The following is an 18,656-nucleotide window of genomic DNA, read 5'->3' as shown; positions in this document are numbered from 1 at the left end:
GTTTTACATTGTTTAAAAAGAGCTGATGGCAGATGACTGTGTAAAAAAAACAAAATTATGGCCCTTAGTGGTAATGAATACGTGTGCAGACACTAATATAATTCATTATGTGTCAAACATGCTCAACAAAAAGCAGTATTTGTAATTTATTATTCAGGATTGTAATCCCCGTGTTCCCAAGCAGAGAAAGTGAAAGCAAAAGCAGATATCTTTTGTCGGCTGAGCACTTATTCTTGATCAGTGATCCATGCACGTTGGGCGTCTCTCAATTGAGTGAAATGTTTTCTTCCTTTGCTGTACCTGAAACCAGAGCCGGCGATTGTGAGCCGGGTGCCTCCAGCAGTGCCGCCTCTGCGAGGAGAAACCTGAGTGATCACTGGAGTCAGCTGAGATTTATAGGTGAAGCCGTTTGACACGTTGACCGCATCATGTGGGTTAATGATGGCAACAAGGCAGCTGACCTCTGACTGAGTGCCTGCAAGGATACAGGACACACACACGCAGTCACACACACAGACAGACAAATCGCGCAACAACAAAAGCTTCAGATGTCTCATCATCCATATCAAGTTATCTTCTTATCAAATGTGACCATTTTCTGCCTTGTGACAAGGCTGACAGCATTCCTCATAACCACAGTCTGTCTCCTTTAAGGCCTTTAGGGAATTCAGTTGGTGTCTTAAACCAGCTACTGACAACTACTGATGTGATAATAAGTATTTTTTTGTCTGTAAAAACACATACAGTACTTTAAAAGGTAAAATAAATTAAATCTTGCTTGTCACAGAGATATTTTTTTAACTAGTTTGTGTTTAGTAGCTATTAATATTATTAAAGCTGTGGATCTGGATTTTACAAGTGTTTTTTTGTATTTGGTAATGTAACAGTGCTGCTCAGAATTTTGCCACTGCACAATCTCTAATTTGTAACAATCTTAGTTTAATTTTTTGCGAAGCAGGATAAGATCAGCAAACTCTTGTAGGTTCAGTTTTCCTGTAAAAATCATGTTCATTTTCATTTTTGGAGCAACAGACCAGAGTTTAAATTGTGACCAGGGCATGCATCCAGCAAGGATTCACAGGCTAGCCCAGATCCTGCATCGGTTAAGCAGAGTTAAGCGTCACCCCCAATGTGTTCCAGATGAGAAAGGTACATTAAAGCTAATGAATCCCTCTCTATGCAGCTCACAGAGAGGTGGAACATGGGCAAAGCAGCACTATGCGACGTAGAAATGACCTCTTCCCAATGTGCAAACCCACATCTCTGCTACATAATGCCTAACACTAGCCACAGAGTGTGATACACTACTGTGCTGTCGGGGTAATGTGTCTTCTTTCCAACTAATGGAAAGAAATGTTCAAAATACACTGCAGTGCATTACTTAGCAGTAATAATAGCAACGTTTATAACCCTAGAAATCAATCGCTGTGCATGCCATAGCTGCATTTTACAGCATGCACAGTGTTTAACAACATTTTTCAAAACTCACATTTTATTAGTGATATTAGTGATTGAGATTTTTTCATCTGCATGATCATCCGCTTTAGGTAAAACTTCCCTAAACTTACTGTTGTGAGGTGGAGACTGGCAGTACAGATGGGTGGATGTGGATGTTTGTCTGTGAACCTGGCATTCCTCCCCACAGATCAGCACAGTGGAGTTGCGTGGATCAAACCCAGAGCCCTGGATGGACAGCAGCGCATCGCCACCGAAACTACCTGAATGGCAGATTAAAGGGAAGAATCCAAGTCAGTAACCTAATAAAAAACTGGTTAGAGGATCAAAAGAAATGAAGGAATAAAAAAAAAAAGACAAAAGCTGCAAAGTTTATTTCACTGTGAAGTATTTTGAGACAAGATGTTTGAATGATCAGTCCTTCTTTTATTTGATTCCTTTTTATAAACAACTTAAAACTAATTAAAATTATCAGAAAAATATAATTATTTCTTCCTTTTTTATCCAATTAACTCTATAACGTCAGACAGATGCGACTCTCACAAAAATTCTGAATGCATCCAGCATTGTTATTCCCGACAGTGGGCTTTCTCCCTGGAGACATCATTTGTTCTGTTTTCTTAATTCTGTTTACTTTATTGCTTTATAATCAATACAAAAAAAGTTTAAGAGGAATGTTAGATATTCTTCAAATTAAGTAGCCCCAGTAAATATGGATTTATGCATCTACAGAAAAAATTATTAGGTTTTATTTTTTTATTTCACGATTAGGTCTGTCTGTGTTTTCTTGTTTTTGTTCTCTCTCAATAAGCTGATTAAATAAAATGCGGATGAACAGAGAGTTTTAATATTGCTTACCTTCACTGGGCTGCACACTGCTGAGCGTCAGTTCATACGTGAACATGACTCCTGACTGGGCATAACCTTTGACCTGGTGATGCAGCATGACTGGGTACGTCCCCCCTGGATTGTTTCCTGCGGCGAACTGGACCTGTGTGTCAGAGACCGTGGAAACATTGCAAGGGACGCCATTTACGGTGATGGTGACGAGCTGAGAGTCATTGCCGAAGCCTGAACCTGTCAGGGTGATGACGGACCCGCTCGGCCCTGCAGGAAATAAACAGAGGAGATGAAGAAACTATATAAACAAAGAATCTGAGACAAGACTGGTGGCTTTGTACATGACAAGACATCATATATTACGGTACTGAATGACACATAAATCTATAAATGTCATGAGCTGGAATAATATTTTATCTGTTCAGTAATAATAATGATAAATTATGGCAAATGAGACTGAACCAATTTCCAATTTTCAGTGACTTTTTTCTGTGTTCTTCTATACTGTCAGTATTCTTTAAACAGACTGCAGAAACTGCAGTAGCCTCTGCTTGTTATCTTTCTGTCATCATAGTTACCTGTGGTGGGGCTGATGGAGCTGATGACAGGAGTGTGGGTGGTGGAGTAGGTGAAGTTAAGAGGAGGATACTGCACAGAGAAGACGTGCAAAATGACGGTCACCAGCCCCACACTGTTAGGAGGCGTCAGGCAGATAAGACGACCCGGCGTCACCTCCTGAATCTTGCAGGGTTTCCTACCAACCGTCACACTTGTGTTCCCTGGAGCGAAGCCATTTCCTGTGAAGATAAGTGACGTTCCTCCCGCCAGACTGCCCACGTTGGGGTTCAGGGTTGCTTGTGCCTTACTGCTCAGGGTGACCTGACCAGAAGCGAGGCCTTTGCTTCTTACAATCACTTTGACTGAGTGGTCACCTGCAGGCAGAGCGCTGACTCTTGCACTGATGTTGCCGTCGGTCACGGCGGTTACTTCTAGCTCTGTTAACCCAGCAAAAACTGCCACATCATCCACGCTGCTGCCAAACCCTGAGCCAGAGATGGTCACAGTAGTGACATCATCAATGCTGTCCGGGGAAATGCCGGTAACTGTGGGAGTGACGGACGAGGAGTAGCGGAAGGAGCAGTTTGAGTGGCAGGCGCTTTGGATTTGGCCCATGTAAAAGATGACATCACCGACGTGTGGCTGAGAAGGCGCCGTGTCGCAGATGATCGAAGTGTAATTAAGAGACTGGATGCGACAGAGCTCGCTGGCTACAGTTAAGAGTCCCTCTGAGAAGCCAGAACCGCGGATGAGGAGCCTGGTGTGGCCAGTGGGGCTTCCAATAGGAGGCGAGACTGAGTCAACCACTGGAAGAACCACAAAGCGACGCTCAAGCTCATTTGGCACAGCGATGACGGCGCTGCCTAGGTTGTTGACTCTGACGGCCACAGGGAGAGCAAGGCCGATGGGAAGTTCACTGCTGGGGCTGAGCTGGCAGTTAATCTCAGATTGGGAGCTGTTGATCACCTGACAGGGCTGATCTCCCACCATCACCTGCAGCACACAGAGCAGACCACTGTGGGTAAGAAGTCTGAACAAGAGCTATATCAAGGCTAATCGAGTCTAGCTTCAGTTAAAGACAACACATTTATTGGTCAAAGAACTGAGATTTGGGGTTAAAATTTTTCTAAATAGTATAATGAAATCTAACTATGTCTTAATTGAAGATTAGGACTACAAGCATGTGTTCTTGAATGCTTTCATTATAATGACGCAAGTATTTTACTAATTTAAGTATTTTGCTTTAAGGTCTTACATCCACAAAGTCCTTCTACTTTACTCACTACTTCATTTAGACCATTACTGTTTTTTAATATACATTTAGCTAAAGTTAGTGTTCATTTGTTTAATTTTTATTTACTACTTTTTTGAAAATTTCAGCTAACTACTGAGCTTTTCTAGCATGCTTTAATGCAGCAATGTTATTTGTGCACTACATAGACTGTGTCTAAAAGATGGAAATGGCTTCCAGGAACCCCCCCCCAGTAAATACTTTCCTGATGAGTAACTGATTTAAGTTAAATGTGGTAAGTTATGTTTTTTGTTAGCATCAGAAAGGATGGTAAACTCATTAACTAATGACTTGTCAAGCACACGACAACAGTGAAAACACTCAGTATCCTAAGCAATGAGTGAAGTCACAGTGGCCAAGTCCATTGTTTATATACAGTCTATGATTTATTGGTACACTTAGCTAACAGTGTCAGCTGCATAGTTTTCCAAACAGCCTATTAGGTAAGAATTTATTAGCTACCAATTTATTTCCATTTTTGACCATTGGTTATCTTTTTAAGTCACATGCATGGCTGTCTATTTCTACTGTTTATCCATCAGTTTTAGTTCTTAACTTTTAGATCTCAACTGTCAATTCAGGTCAACAAATCATTTAATTTAATTGTAGTTTCTTTTTTTCCAGAATGCTTGATCCACTTTGTCTCTGGATACCAAAATATCCCATGGAAATGACTGCTTCAAGTAGACTGAATAGAGCTGCCACTCTAATGTTAAAGACATTTTATTAAATAAAGGCTGAATAATGTAATCAGTCCATTCAAAAGATTCTGGGAGCTCCACAGGCTGTACTGTTGTTTTTTTATTAAACTATATTATATATCAAACATTTATGTCATACTAAATATACTCTTCAGCATCCTAATGTTGCAATGTTGTATTTTGATGTATAACATGGGCCGGCTCTCCCGTCCATCATCTTATCCAACATCTGCTCCCTGGATAATAAACTGGACTACATCCGACTCCAGCAGGCTACACAGCGTGAGGTTAGAGACTGCTGTGTCTTTATTTTCACGGAGACATGGCTCAGCGACAGAGTACCGGACGCCGCTATTCAGCTGACCGGGCTGGCCTCGTTTCGTGCCGACAGAAACGCAGCTCTGTGTGGTAAGACTCGCGGTGGCGGCCTGTGTATTTACATCAACGCGAAATGGTGCAAGAACTCTGTGCTAGTTTCTAGCTATTGCTCATCGCTGGTGGAGTTTGTGACTGTTAGATGCAGACCTTTTTATTTACCACGGGAATTCACCACTGTTTTTATTACCGGAGTGTACATTCCACCTAGCGCTAATGCTAAGGAAGCGTTAGGGGAACTGTATACAAACATCAGTGAACTGCAAAACACACACCCGGATGGACTGTTCATTGTTGCTGGAGATTTCAACCATGCAAATCTCAAGTCAGTGCTTCCTAGATTCCATCAGTATGTGGACTTTGCAACAAGAGGGGAAAACACGCTGGATCTTGTTTATACAAACATCCCCGGCGCATATCGGGCAGAGCCCCGCCCCCACCTTGGCTACTCAGACCACATCTCTGTTATGCTAATTCCAGCATACAGACCACTCGTCAGGCGATCAAAACCGGTTCTGAAGCAGGTGAAAACCTGGCCAGCAGGAGCCACCTCTGCTCTTCAGGATTGTTTTTGAGAGCACTGACTGGAACATGTTTAGGGAGGCAGCAACTTACGGCGACTTCACTGACTTGGAGGAGTACACGTCATCAGTGTCCAGCTACATCAACAAATGCAGCGATGACGTCACTGTCTCCAAGACCATCATCTCACGACCCAATCAGAAACCGTGGATTACTGCGGAAGTGCGTGCACTTCTGAGGACCAGAGACTCTGCCTTCAAAGCGGGAGATAAGGTGGCGCTTAGCAGAGCTAGGGCCGAACTTTCTCGGGCCATCAGAGAGGCGAAGCGTGCACACGCCCAGAGAATCCACAACCACTTCAAGGACAGCGGAGACACACGGCGCATGTGGCAGGGCTTACAAGCCATCACCAACTACAGGACGACAACACCTGCCTGTGATGGTGACAGCTCCCTCCCAGATGCGCTGAACAACTTCTACGCTCGGTTCGACAGGCAGAACGACGTGGCGGCGAGGAAGTCCACCCCTCCTCCGAACGACCAGGTGCTGTGTCTCACTACAGCTGAGGTGAGGAAAACTCTACGCAGAGTCAACCCACGCAAAGCTGCTGGTCCAGACAACATCCCAGGCAGAGTGCTCAGAGAATGTGCTGAACAGCTGGCAGATGTTCTCACCGACATCTTCAACATCTCTCTGAGCAGTGCCGTCGTTCCCACGTGCTTCAAGGCCACCACCATCGTCCCCGTGCCCAAGAAGTCTTCTGTGTCCTGTCTCAACGACTACCGTCCTGTTGCACTTACACCCACCATCATGAAGTGCTTCGAGCGGCTCGTCATGAGACACATCAAGACCCTGCTGCCCCCCTCACTGGACCCACTGCAATTTGCATACCGCCATAACCGCTCAACGGATGACGCCATCTTCACTGCACTCCATCTTGCCCTCACACACTTGGACAAGAAGGACACACACGTTCGAATGCTGTACATAGATTTCAGCTCAGCATTTAACACGATCATCCCCCAACAACTGATCGGAAAGCTGAGCCTGTTGGGCCTGAACACCTCCCTCTGCAACTGGATCCTGGACTTTCTGACCGGAAGGCCTCAGTCAGTACGGATCGGGAACTGCACCTCCAGCACCACCACACTGAGCACTGGGGCCCCACAAGGCTGTGTGCTCAGTCCTCTGCTGTTCACACTGCTGACTCATGACTGTGTGGCAACACACAGTTCAAACCACATCATTAAGTTCGCTGATGACACGACCGTGGTGGGTCTCATTAGCAAGAACGACGAGTCAGCGTACAGAGAGGAAGTGCAGAGGCTATCGGACTGGTGTAAAGACAACAACCTGTCTCTGAATGTTGACAAGACAAAAGAGATGGTTGTTGACTTTAGGAGGACACGAGGCGACCACTCACCGCTGAGCATCAACGGCTCCTCTGTGGAGATCGTCGACAGCACCAAGTTCCTGGGCGTCCACCTGGAGAAAGACCTCGGATGGTCCCTCAACACCAGCTTCCTGCACAAGAAAGCCCAACAGCGTCTCTTCTTTCTGAGAAGACTGAGAAAGGCCCAGCTTCCACCACCGATCCTGACCACCTTCTATAGAGGAACTATTGAGAGCATCCTGAGCAGCTGTATCACTGCCTGGTTTGGGAACTGTGCCATATCAGACCGCAAGACCCTACAGCGGATAGTGGGAACAGCAGAGAAGATCATCGGAGTCTCTCTCCCCTCTATTAAGGACATCTACACCACACGCTGCATCCGCAAAGCCACCAGCATTGTGGCTGATTGGACACACCCCTCTCACACACTCTTCACACTCCTGCCATCTGGAAAAAGGTACCGAAGCATTCGGGCACACACATCCAGACTGTGCAACAGCTTCTTTCCACAAGCCATCCGTCTCCTCAACAAAAAGGGACTGGACTGATAAACACACACACACACACACACACACACTCTATCACTCAGCTCAACTCAACTACCTCAAAGCACTGAGACTGGACTTACACATCAACCTGTAAATGCTCTTTTTGCACAATATTTTTATGTTTACTGTTCCTGCACTACCTACATACCAAGTATGTTTACGGTTTCCTTTGCACTACTTACCTAGTCAGAATAGTTAGTTTTAGTTAGATAGTTAGTTTTTGTTAATTTATGTTGTAATTTATGTTAGGTCAGTCTGTCCTGTCTCTAGTTAGCTAGTTTAGTGATTTTCTGTTAATTTATGTTGTAAATTTATGTTGCATGTAGCACCTTGGCCCTGGAGGAACGCTGTTTCGCCTCACTGTGTACAAACTGTATATGGCTGAAGTGACAATAAAGCCAACTTGACTTGACTTGACTTGACTTTAAGAAGAAATATGCAGGACAATCACTGAGCAAAGAAGATATTTTACATTAAATTCATTTAATGATGCAGTTGTAAAAAGTTCTGCTAACCTCATTAGCACAGGCCACGTCGCTGAAGCTTTTGCCCTTGATCTGGATCCCTTTGTGGTATGAGCCCTGGTTAGGAGAGATGGAGTAAACCATGGGAGTGGTGCAGGCAGAGGTACTGAGGGAAAGCGGATCAGTCTGATTGGGCTGTTGGCATTGCGGGGAGGCAACGCACTGTGACGCTGCTCTGGAGACACGACGTGAACCTGTAGTAAGTAAATCAGAGATCATTACCTTTTATTCTACCTTAGAACTGGATAAATCAATCATAGCTTTTATCCACTTATATTACAGTTTTTCTGAAATGCTAAAACACAAACGCCAAACCTCTAAACCAAATGACCAGTTGTCTAAACACATTTACTAAATCTAGCCATCATTTACCAATATCATAAACACATGTCACATGAAGACAATTCACAGAACACAATCCTCCGTTGTCAGAAATCTAACCACATTTTGCCTTGCTAAAACACAAGTTGCAAAAGAACTCTGCTCATATTCTCAAGTGAAAGCTCATTTGATGCAACATGCTTGCCACAGTCAGCAATATTTGAACACAATGAACACACCTGGCGTCATTCATTACACACAACGACTCAAAATTGAAGACACTTGTTGCTAATGCTGTGACCACATGTATAAAAAGCAAGTTCAGAGTGCACAGTTTGCTGAAGATTCCAAACAGACACAATGGATGAAGGCAGAGTCAGGGGAAGAGGAATTCGATGCAGAGGAGGGAGAAGAGCTGGCCCTGGAAGAAGAGGAGCAGGCCAACGAGGAAGAGGAGGAGGCCAACATGGGAGAGGAGAAGGTCCAGGAGGGAGAGCAAGACAACCTCGCACCATCATTACGGACGAGATGCGAGCAACAGTCATTGACCATGTCATTGTCCATGGCATGATGTTGGGTCTGTCTAGCACAGGCCCACTCCTGGAACGAGACAATTTACTACACCGCAAAAGCATTGAACACCAAGTAGGCAAAGTTCGGTGGGCTACTCATGCATGAGGGAAGCCTGCCCAGAGCCAAGTGTCGTTCCACCCACTTGACCTCCGTCAGACTCTCAGCCAGGTTCCCCATAGCACTCCTTTTATTGTGGGTACATGAATATGCATAGGTTCATTAACATATGGTATACATCTTACATAGGTATACATGTGAACAAAGAATACCGTGTGTGTGTGTGTGTGTGTGTGTGTGTGTGTGTGTGTGTGTGTGTGTGTGTGTGTGTGTGTGTGTGTGTGTGTGTACCCATAAATGACTTCCTAAACCTGCTGGCCTGGAAGTCAGTTCATCTAAACAAAATGCACTTAGCCTAAAACAGACCTAGATACATTTATCCTACCATAAAACAATAAAACAAGGTACGACCTCTTCCCATGCTCCCAGGATGTAGGTGTGCATTCCAGATGACTCTGGAATGCACACCAAGCCTTTGCAGCCTGCTAAAGATCACACATCCTATCACTACACAATTAATTATACACTTCTAAGCATATATGGTTAAATATTTCTAAGCATAAATGACAATCACAATACAAAAACCTAACACATGACAATGGCTGAAGCAGGACTAAGAGTCCGTCCAAACCTGAGTAGGTTCACCGTGGCCACCATTATCAGGGCATTCAGACAACACAACAGGTATTGTACTCTATTGCTTTCTTTGTCACAATACAGTTTTACAAACCTGTGAAAGTAGTCTATTGGTTTCAAATCAGTTGTGACTGTATTGTAACACATGTCAATTGACAACACATGTTTCTTTCTTTAGAGTTGAAAGAATGCCACATAGAGGTGGGAGGGTTGCCATATTCACAGCGGCACAAGAAACCCTCATTGTGGATATGGTTCGTGGGAACAACCTCATCAGACTCGGGGAGATCACAGACAAAGTCAGTGCTGATAATGTCAACTTTGAGAGCACTGACGATGTCAGCTTGGCCACAATAGACCGAGTTCTCCGGCGCCAAAAGACGCAGATGAAACAGGTCTATAGGGTTCCCTTTGAGCGCAACTCTGCGCGACACAAAGACCTACGTTACGAGTATGTGCAAGTAAGTATACATCCATGTTCACAGTACAGTTAGTGGATATACTGTGTTGCTCAGTGGCCTACATTACTTCTGGACAATACTGTGCTACCTGATTGACTGTTGTTCTGAACACCTGTGCACTTTCACATTTTCACAGAGGATATTACAGTTGGACGCGATGGCCAGACCTCATGAGTACCTCTTCCTGGATGAGGCTGGCTTCAACCTGCAGAAACGAAGGGAAAGAGGCCGTAACATCATTGGCCAAAGAGCCATCACTGAGGTCCCTGGCCAACGGGGGGGGGGTAATATTACTCTTTGTGCGGCCATGGGTTCGGAGGGGCTTGTCCACCGGCATGCTGTCCTTGGGTCTTACAACACCCAACGTCTCCTCACCTTCCTAGAGGAGCTAAAAGACATCCTCCTGGACTGCCAACAACACCATCCTGGGCCCGCACATCACATTTATGTGATCATTTGGGACAATGTCCGCTTCCATAGAACAAACCAAATCAGAGAGTGGTTCACCACCAACAGTGACCACTTTTTAAACGTCTGTCTGCCACCCTACTCCCCTTTCCTGAACCCTATAGAGGAGTTCTTCTCATCGTGGAGATGGAAGGTTTATGACAGACAACCATACACAAGAGAGAACCTCCTAAGGGCAATGGAGCTGGCCTGTGTTGACATCCCAGCGGAGGCCTTCCAAGGATGGATTTGCCATTCCAGGGCGTTTTTCCCGCGGTGCCTGGCAAGAGACAATATAGCCTGCGATGTGGATGAGGTGATGTGGCCCGATGCAGCTCAGCGACATGATGCTGCACAGTGATTTGGTGTGTGTGTGGTGTGAATAAAGTAAATAAAAAAAACTTCACACCCTGATCATGTTTTCAAGAGTACTGTTGTGTGCAATAGATTCTGTTTTTGCATTGAGTTGTGTTACAGTAGTGTACGTACATGCAGGATTTTCTATAGATTTAAACTCTTCATATGAAACTCACAAATCTAAATGCCTAATCCTCTGCAGAGATCTACGACGATCCGTTACTGTATAGTTTCGAAAAATATGCATTGGCAGTTATGAAACAAAGAACCTTCTCACAAATTGAGCATTGTGTTTTCAATTGTTTTGCCGTAGTGTGTAATGATGTGTATAATGTTTACATTTTTGAAAGCTTCGAGCTGCTCTTTTGGTGTGAAAGTTTGAGTTTTGCAGTGGGAAGGTGTGGTTGTGTTTATGTAGCTTTAGAAAAGGGTGTTGTGTTTAGACATTGGGGAACATGGTGGGAACATTTGTGAAATGTGTTTTAGCATTTGAGAAAAACTGTAACTTACTTCCAGCCACATGTCTGGCCTCAATGCCCTTCACTCTGACAGAGACCTCGCCGCTCTTTTCCTCCCGACTCTGGACTTTCACAACTCCCTGCAGGAGTCTGAGGTTGGCATTGTCTATGTAGCCACTGCTGTAGTAATAAACCCCGGGCGCGGTGAAACGGTAGCTGAAAAATCCTGAGGGACATGAGACCCAGATTGTAAAGACATCACATCAAGTCATGACAGATTCTTGGACACGCTGTGCACTTATCTAGTTCAGTGTGGCTCACGCATGTTGAAAGGTGTAACACAGCACACTCATTCATGCACAACACGTGTAGCTTATCATGACATCACTATACATACACTAAATGAAAGGTGTCCAGTCATTCTCATATACAAATCATGAAATCTAGACATAATGAGGTCATGTTTTACAAGCGGCTACAGTGTGCAGCACAGTAACAATAAATCAATATCAATCAATATTAATATCATCAACATGGAGTAAGTACAAATCAGAGTTTATTACTTTTTTATAATGATTTCTGAAAATTAAACTGCCTATCACCTTACCCTGTTGGACCTGTTTGTGTTTTATTTATTTATAATACTGTTTCCTTTTTGGGCGGGAATATTCCATTCAAAGTTTTGAACTTCTTAAATCCAGTAAATAAAACAATTTAAGTTGTCCAGTGTACGCAGGGTGAAGCACAGCGATCAATGTGGGATAAAACAGAACTTTAAATGAGAGTCCAGAGGATTATATCTGAATATTTAAAGGGAAACAAAGAAGAACCATAGCAACACAAACTTAATTAACAAAATCACACACTGAAATCTTAAATTTATGATAGTGCAGAAGAAGTTATGGTGGATTGTTTTGGTGATTGGAGATAAAGAAGGAAAAACCTTTTCATAAATCTGTGCACAGCTGACTCTGGTTCTACCTTGGGCAGTTTTGGTCTCTCCACTGGTGAAAGGTCCTCCTTCATAAGTGGTACCGCTCGGGCTGGAAACACTGAAGACCCGGTACCCAACTTCCTGAAAGGCTGGTGCCTCCCAACGCCACATTACCGTGTCGCCAACGAATGCGGTGAGTGAGGCTGGACTCCATGCATTTCCCTGCCCATAAACTGGAAAACGCATGGTTACGTTGAATAAGATTTACACAAAGAACCAACAAACACACACACGGATTAAAGTGTCTGATGTCTAATATAATCTGAGACATTTCTTTGTGAAACAGTTGCATTTTGGTTGCATAGAGACTACAGGCGACAACTTCCTCGCAGGTGTGTGTTTTCTGTAAGTTAATCCTCTTTCTGTTGTACACAACTTCAGCTTCTCAGGTTTAGTTTGACAGCTGCACAAAGCACAGAAACATAAAACTACCACGATCGAATCCCTGGTTGGTAACGATGTGGGTCTTCTCCTCTGATTGCACAACACACTGCAGCTCATTCTCTGAGGCGGCCGTCACTTCACAAGCAGCGTTTCCTGTCACAACGCAAACAGAAAACATGAAGGGGATCAGTGATTCGGCTCTGTTACAACACCATTTTTAAATATTTGCAAGCTTTTGCACCATCATTAACTTCCATTCATAGAAATTGCTTAAATATATTTGCTAGTAAAACACACGGTTGGCATAATTAAGACTGGATCACATGTTGCTTACCAACAGACACAGTGTTGTCAGATACGTTGCTGCTGAAACCAGAGCCAGAAACGGTCAGCTCGGTTCCTCCCATCAAAGAGCCGAACAACGGGGAGATACTGTAGACTTCCAGGATGTACTCAATGGTTGTGTTTACACCATTGCTGTAAAACAAAAAACAGACCAGCTAAGGTAAAGGCATTAATAATGGACTTATGAGAATTCATCTTAAACTGTGTCATTTGTTTTGGTATCTTATTAAAACCTAACTTTAGGATAATTTCGACCAAATTTTTAATCACTTTTTGACAAATGATTCTGTACATGCAGTTTGTATGACCTGGTGACCACTGAAATCAAAGATCATTCAGATAACGCTTTGAAATAAGATGGCAGCATTTGCTCCAAGAAGGTCTTTGGAATGTTTTGGGGTAAAAACTGTGTCAAATCCCCTTAGTCTAAAAATATCTTTTGGCTTTTGTTTTCTACATCATTTGTTGTACATTTTAACTGGAAAAAAAATTACCCTTAAGATTTTCCTTTATTGTCCTCATGAATAATGGTGGGAATACAAATACATGGCACCATTTCATGGAGAGAAGATCGTTTGGGCAGGTAGAAAAATTACCGATCTTTATTAAATATTCCAAGAAAGTCGAGTCTATTTTTGAGGAGCACTTAACAGAACATGATATCTGCCTTTTAGATAAATTCATCTACTGTCTATGATATATGTACAGTGGTCCCTCGCTATAACGCAGTTCACCTTTTGCGGACTTGCTGTTTTGCTGATTTTTTTTTTTGCGCAATTTTGCATGCTTTTTTTATGTTGTATTTTTAGTTTTAGTTTTTACAGCGCATTGTGTTCTGCGTCCTGATTGGCTGTAGACCATTTTCAATCAATCTGGTCCCATGTCTCCTGCACAGTACAGAATGCTTTCAGCTTGTCAAATTTACATAAATCTTCGATCGCTAGCAGTGTGACTCTGAAGTGCTGTACTGTATGTTTGTAAGTTTTCTCCCCAACAAACACAACACTGTCCATGAAACGTTTTGCACCGTCAAAGACAACCGTGGGTGCCTTTGGTTTAATTCTATAATACTGGACTTATTTTTCTATGAAGGTTTGAACTTTGAGAGCGTTTAAACAAGAAAGAGAAGTGTGAAAATGTTCATGTCTGTCTGAGAAAAGTGTATAAAGTGTGTACTGAGGGGTTTTACAGCCTTAAAACATCTATAATAATTGTAAAAAATGAAGTTGGCTACTTCGCAGATTTCACCTATGGCGGGTTATTATTAGAACGCAACTCCTGCGATAAATGAGCGACCACTGTATATAGATAGATCCATCCGCTTCCGCTTATCCTTTTCAGGGTCACGGGGGGCGCTGGAGCCTATCCCAGCTGTCATAGGGCGAGAGGCAGGGTACACCCTGGACAGGTCGCCAGTCTGTCGCAGGCCAACACACAGGGACAGACAACCATTCACACTCACACCTAGTGACAATTTCGATTATCCAATTAACCTATCCCCACAAGCTGCATGTCTTTGGACGGTGGGAGGAAGCCGGAGTACCCGGAGGGAACCCACGCAAACACGGGGAGAACATGCAAACTCCACACAGAAAGACCCCGGCCTGATGGTGGAATTGAACTCAGGACCTTCTTGCTGTGCGGCAACAGTGCTAGCCACCGAGAGAGATAGAGAGATAGAGAGATAGATAGAGAGAGAGAGAGAGAGATAGAGAGATAGATAGAGATTTATTTATTTAACTAGATTTAATTACATTTTCAAATCAACCCCAAATCCTGTCTCGCTCTGCAATAAACCATGCTCCACTTTTTGTGTATTTATTATTCTATTATTTGTTTATTGTTGTCCTATTTATTTTCTACTCCTTTGAAGGGACCAAACTCTAGTGTCAGGAACCTTGGCACAGTCTATACAGTGTATATTGACTGAAAAAACCCACATCATATAAAACAATGTTTATATCTGACCCATACAGAATGCGCCTGGGCCCATCTGCCATGTGAGAAAACAATTCAGCAGTCTTTCATTTTTGCACGTGAAAGATGAACTCGTGATAGCACTTCCAAATCACTCAGTGCATCTTTGACAGACGCTGTACCTCGTCTGGGGGTAGCCATTGTTCCCAACCTGTACGTCCACCTCATGCATGCCAGGTGGCAGCACAGGGAGAAGACAGGTGATGTTTGTTGCCGTCCAAAGCACGGTGACACATTTCTTCCTTCCTACGAGCACGATGCTGTCATTGTCTTGCTGCCCGAGGTTCGAACCTTGGATGGTGAGAACTCGGTGGCCTGAACAAAGGAAGACAAACAAGTATGCCAACTCATTTTTCCAACGTAGCAGCCTCTGTCATTAAAGTGCCAAGATGACTGGCACTTGTCACTTTGTCACCTCGTTGGCTCTCATTGTTCTTCTTTTTTAAAACATGAATGTCACGGGTTGTTCTGCAGATTAATAGAAATTCTTTTAGTGTCATTTCTTCCTAGTTGTTTAGTATAATTAGACGGTAAGCCATGCTAGCCCCCTGAGCCAAGATTCTCAAGCTTAAGAAAGCTTTAAAAGGCTAAAACTGGGTAAACCTGCAAATCAGCATTACACAACTCAAGACTATAATAAATGAGGTTTCCACACACGCTTTCAGCTGCTGTCGACAGGTCAGAAACATGCCAGTTCTGAGCAACAAAGCCCAGACAGAACACACAGCACACGTCAACATTTTGGCTTTCTCTGCCATTAAAATACATTCATTCATATATTCAAGAACACATTTCATGTGCTGTAACCTATTCTGTGTAAAAGTTACTGACAAAAATACATAAGCCTTCAATATTTTCTGGATTCACTGTTTTCATAGCACTAACTGAATAATAACAAATGCACTGTGCCTATATGTGGTTTACTTTTTGTATGAAGAGGCTTGAAACACAATGAAGAAACACTGAATCCTTTTCTTTTCAAGCACAAAGGGGAAGCAGACTATAGAACATGTACGCAGCATGCGGCAGACAGTTAGGACTGAAAGTAACCTTTAAAGGACAAAACCCACCTTCATCCCCCTTATTAAACTCATTAATCTTTATTTAAATGAATCATACAATCTCTATAGCTGTGTTAAAGGTTATTTGATGCATAAACACAACAGCTCCATTCAGCATAAATAAAGGAGCTGAGCTTACCAATCACAGTGGTGGTCAGGGGATTCAGGCCTGTGATCTGTGGGGTGAGGTTATTATCGTAGGTGAAGGAGCTGATGGCCGTCTGACTCATGTTTCCCAACAACACTGTGACCGTCTGTGATCCCACAGCTCCCTGAAATAAGCATTTTAATAAAAGTAAGTACCTTATTCAGAGCTAAAGGTGGGAAATAATACAAACTTACATAACAAAGTTATGTAAGTTTTATTATGACAAGACCATATAACTATAACTATGTCACTTCTGGTCATACTCTGTCTGATATGACCAGTGGCCTGGTGGTGAACGTAGCATGAACTTATTTCTTTATAGCAAATATTACACAAATATTCTGTTGTTTTAATGCATTTAACAGTTTTTTCAGTACGCTAGATCACAAAAAATGACTGCAGTAGTTGGTGACGTCTGACTGACTACAAAAATGAACACAATGATACATATGCTATATATATTATAGTAGCCATGCAAAGTGTCATTTGAAATAGTTTTAATAGGAAAATTAGTGAAAAGAACAAGTTACACTTACAGTATAATAGTAACTCCAATGGATTTACTTGACCATAGAGAAATTTTCTAAGTCACTAAATACATCAGTTCTCATTGTTGGATTAACTTCAGCACAAAAAAAATATTCTCTGATATAGAAACATTAAAACATCCTAAGACAGCTTCAAGCTTTTTATTTATTTTTTTTTAAATTTTATTATGTCCTGTAATTACTATGCATGATCCAGCAACTACTCACCTTAAATTTAGATTCTTAGTGTACCTAAAAAAGTGTCAGTCTTTTTAATATAATGCAATGTAACTACAGATCTGGATATTGGATTGGATATTTAAATATGAAATTATATAAAATTATTTGAGTAAGTTCTACCTACTGTGCATTTTCCAGTTTGCATTCTTCTTGTTTTCTGCTCCTTTACTTTTTTACTCAGTTCTCAGCACACTACACTACAGCTATTTTAACTGCATGCTACACACTGTGTAGGAATGAGTTTGCAGTGTGGGGACTTACTGCTGGTGTTCTGCATTTCAGTTCAGTGTCAGTTGAATCAATCACTGTGCACTCTGCACTGCCAACAGTAACTGTGGCGTTCTGGCTGAAGCCAAAGCCTCTCACTGTCAGCAGGGTGCCTCCTGAGGAAAAAATAAAACAATAATTGTCTCGCAGAATTATGTGTTTCATGGCTCACATAGATGATCGTGGTTGTACCTGCAACGCTTCCAGAGAGCGGGAAGAAAGAAGACACGATGAGCTGGTAAGTAAAGAGGAAACTGCCGTCTGAAAAGCGTGAATCGCCCAGAGAGGGGAAGCTTACTGACACTGGGTTGGTGCCGGCACTGGTGCTGCCAAGTCTGCACACTTGAGTGGTAGCTGAAATATATTTCCCATGTTATGGTTAGTCTCCTGGAGACAATTATCATCCGAGTTATCTTAACGAGAACCTAGAGTAAAATGTTCACTTCTCAAAAATAACTTTACTCACCTGTGGTTGCTTCAATGTGGCACCTGGCCTTTCCCACCATGATGGAAGCATTTTCACTGCTGAAGCCAGTCCCAGTGACAGTTAAGAGAGTCCCCAGACCATTAGAACCTGAAACATTATATTTAATTATATAAGCTGCCTTCACCATACAGTATGGCATAAAAACAGACGGCACAATTTACAAAACTTACAGGACTTGATCAAATAATATGAGACCGGCAACAGGCTTTATACGAATACTGTCAACAACTGGTGTTGATTGACAGGTTTTGGATAACAAACCCTTCACTAGTGGGCGTTTTGTTCAAAGCTGGAGCTCCTAAACTTCAGAACTGTCTCCATTTTCAGATAAGCTCAACTGCATCACAAACAGCATTCAAATCCAGACTTGCCAGCTTTTTAACCTTCACATTAGTTCTGACTCACTGTGTCATTTCTGTGCATCTATTCTATAATTAATTTATTCTTTATTAATTATAATTATCATTTTTATTTTATTACTTTTAAAAATATTTTTTTTAACATGAATGTGCAAACAGACCAAAAAAAGGAACTAAAGTTACAAAGTAGAGCAGGTAACAGTAACTTGGTGATGAACTGAACACCTTGAGAAGGGCTGATTCCTGTCACGACTGGAGTTTTCTCTTCAGACCATATAAAGCCACAGTCACCAGAACACTTTGATGGGATGCCGTTGATTTGAACCTCCACCTGCGAGCGGTCATGATGA

At 42.7% G+C, this 18,656-nt stretch overlaps 2 protein-coding genes across 3 annotated transcripts in view; one reads left to right on the top strand and one right to left on the bottom strand.

Moving 5' to 3' along the window:
- LOC102080011 (fibrocystin-L-like) overlaps positions 1–18,656 on the bottom strand; it is a 55,720-nt gene that overhangs the window by 652 nt on the left and 36,412 nt on the right. The window contains 15 exon segments of the mRNA XM_025902562.1: positions 301–475; positions 1,569–1,718; positions 2,314–2,562; positions 2,874–3,846; positions 8,199–8,401; positions 11,570–11,743; positions 12,499–12,684; positions 12,944–13,048; positions 13,230–13,372; positions 15,340–15,532; positions 16,418–16,550; positions 17,455–17,576; positions 17,653–17,814; positions 17,927–18,034; positions 18,532–18,637. Of these exon segments, the coding sequence (XP_025758347.1) occupies positions 301–475; positions 1,569–1,718; positions 2,314–2,562; positions 2,874–3,846; positions 8,199–8,401; positions 11,570–11,743; positions 12,499–12,684; positions 12,944–13,048; positions 13,230–13,372; positions 15,340–15,532; positions 16,418–16,550; positions 17,455–17,576; positions 17,653–17,814; positions 17,927–18,034; positions 18,532–18,637 (3,182 nt within the window).
- On the top strand, positions 10,137–11,336 carry LOC112843511 (uncharacterized). Of its 2 annotated transcripts, XM_025902323.1 has the most exons (3): positions 10,137–10,255; positions 10,392–10,533; positions 10,575–11,336. In XM_025902323.1, exons 1-3 carry the CDS (start codon positions 10,248–10,250, stop codon positions 11,061–11,063), a joined length of 639 nt encoding a protein of 212 aa, XP_025758108.1. In that variant the 5' UTR covers positions 10,137–10,247; the 3' UTR covers positions 11,064–11,336. The 2 variants fall into 2 exon arrangements, with proteins under 2 accessions (XP_025758108.1, XP_025758107.1); XM_025902322.1 differs by having other exon boundaries at positions 10,392–11,336.

Source organism: Oreochromis niloticus, linkage group LG22, assembly GCF_001858045.2.
Source record: "Oreochromis niloticus isolate F11D_XX linkage group LG22, O_niloticus_UMD_NMBU, whole genome shotgun sequence".
Classification (NCBI taxonomy): domain Eukaryota; kingdom Metazoa; phylum Chordata; class Actinopteri; order Cichliformes; family Cichlidae; genus Oreochromis; species Oreochromis niloticus.
This window is presented reverse-complemented; position numbering and strand designations above follow the sequence as displayed.

Excerpts from the sequence above, each read along its gene's own strand:
- LOC112843511 (XM_025902322.1), top strand. The coding sequence starts at position 10,181 with ATGAAACAGGTCTATAGGGTTCCCTTTGAGCGCAACTCTGCGCGACAC. Across the intron at positions 10,256-10,391 it reads TACGTTACGAGTATGTGCAA|AGGATATTACAGTTGGACGC; the intron begins GTAAGTATACAT and ends ACATTTTCACAG.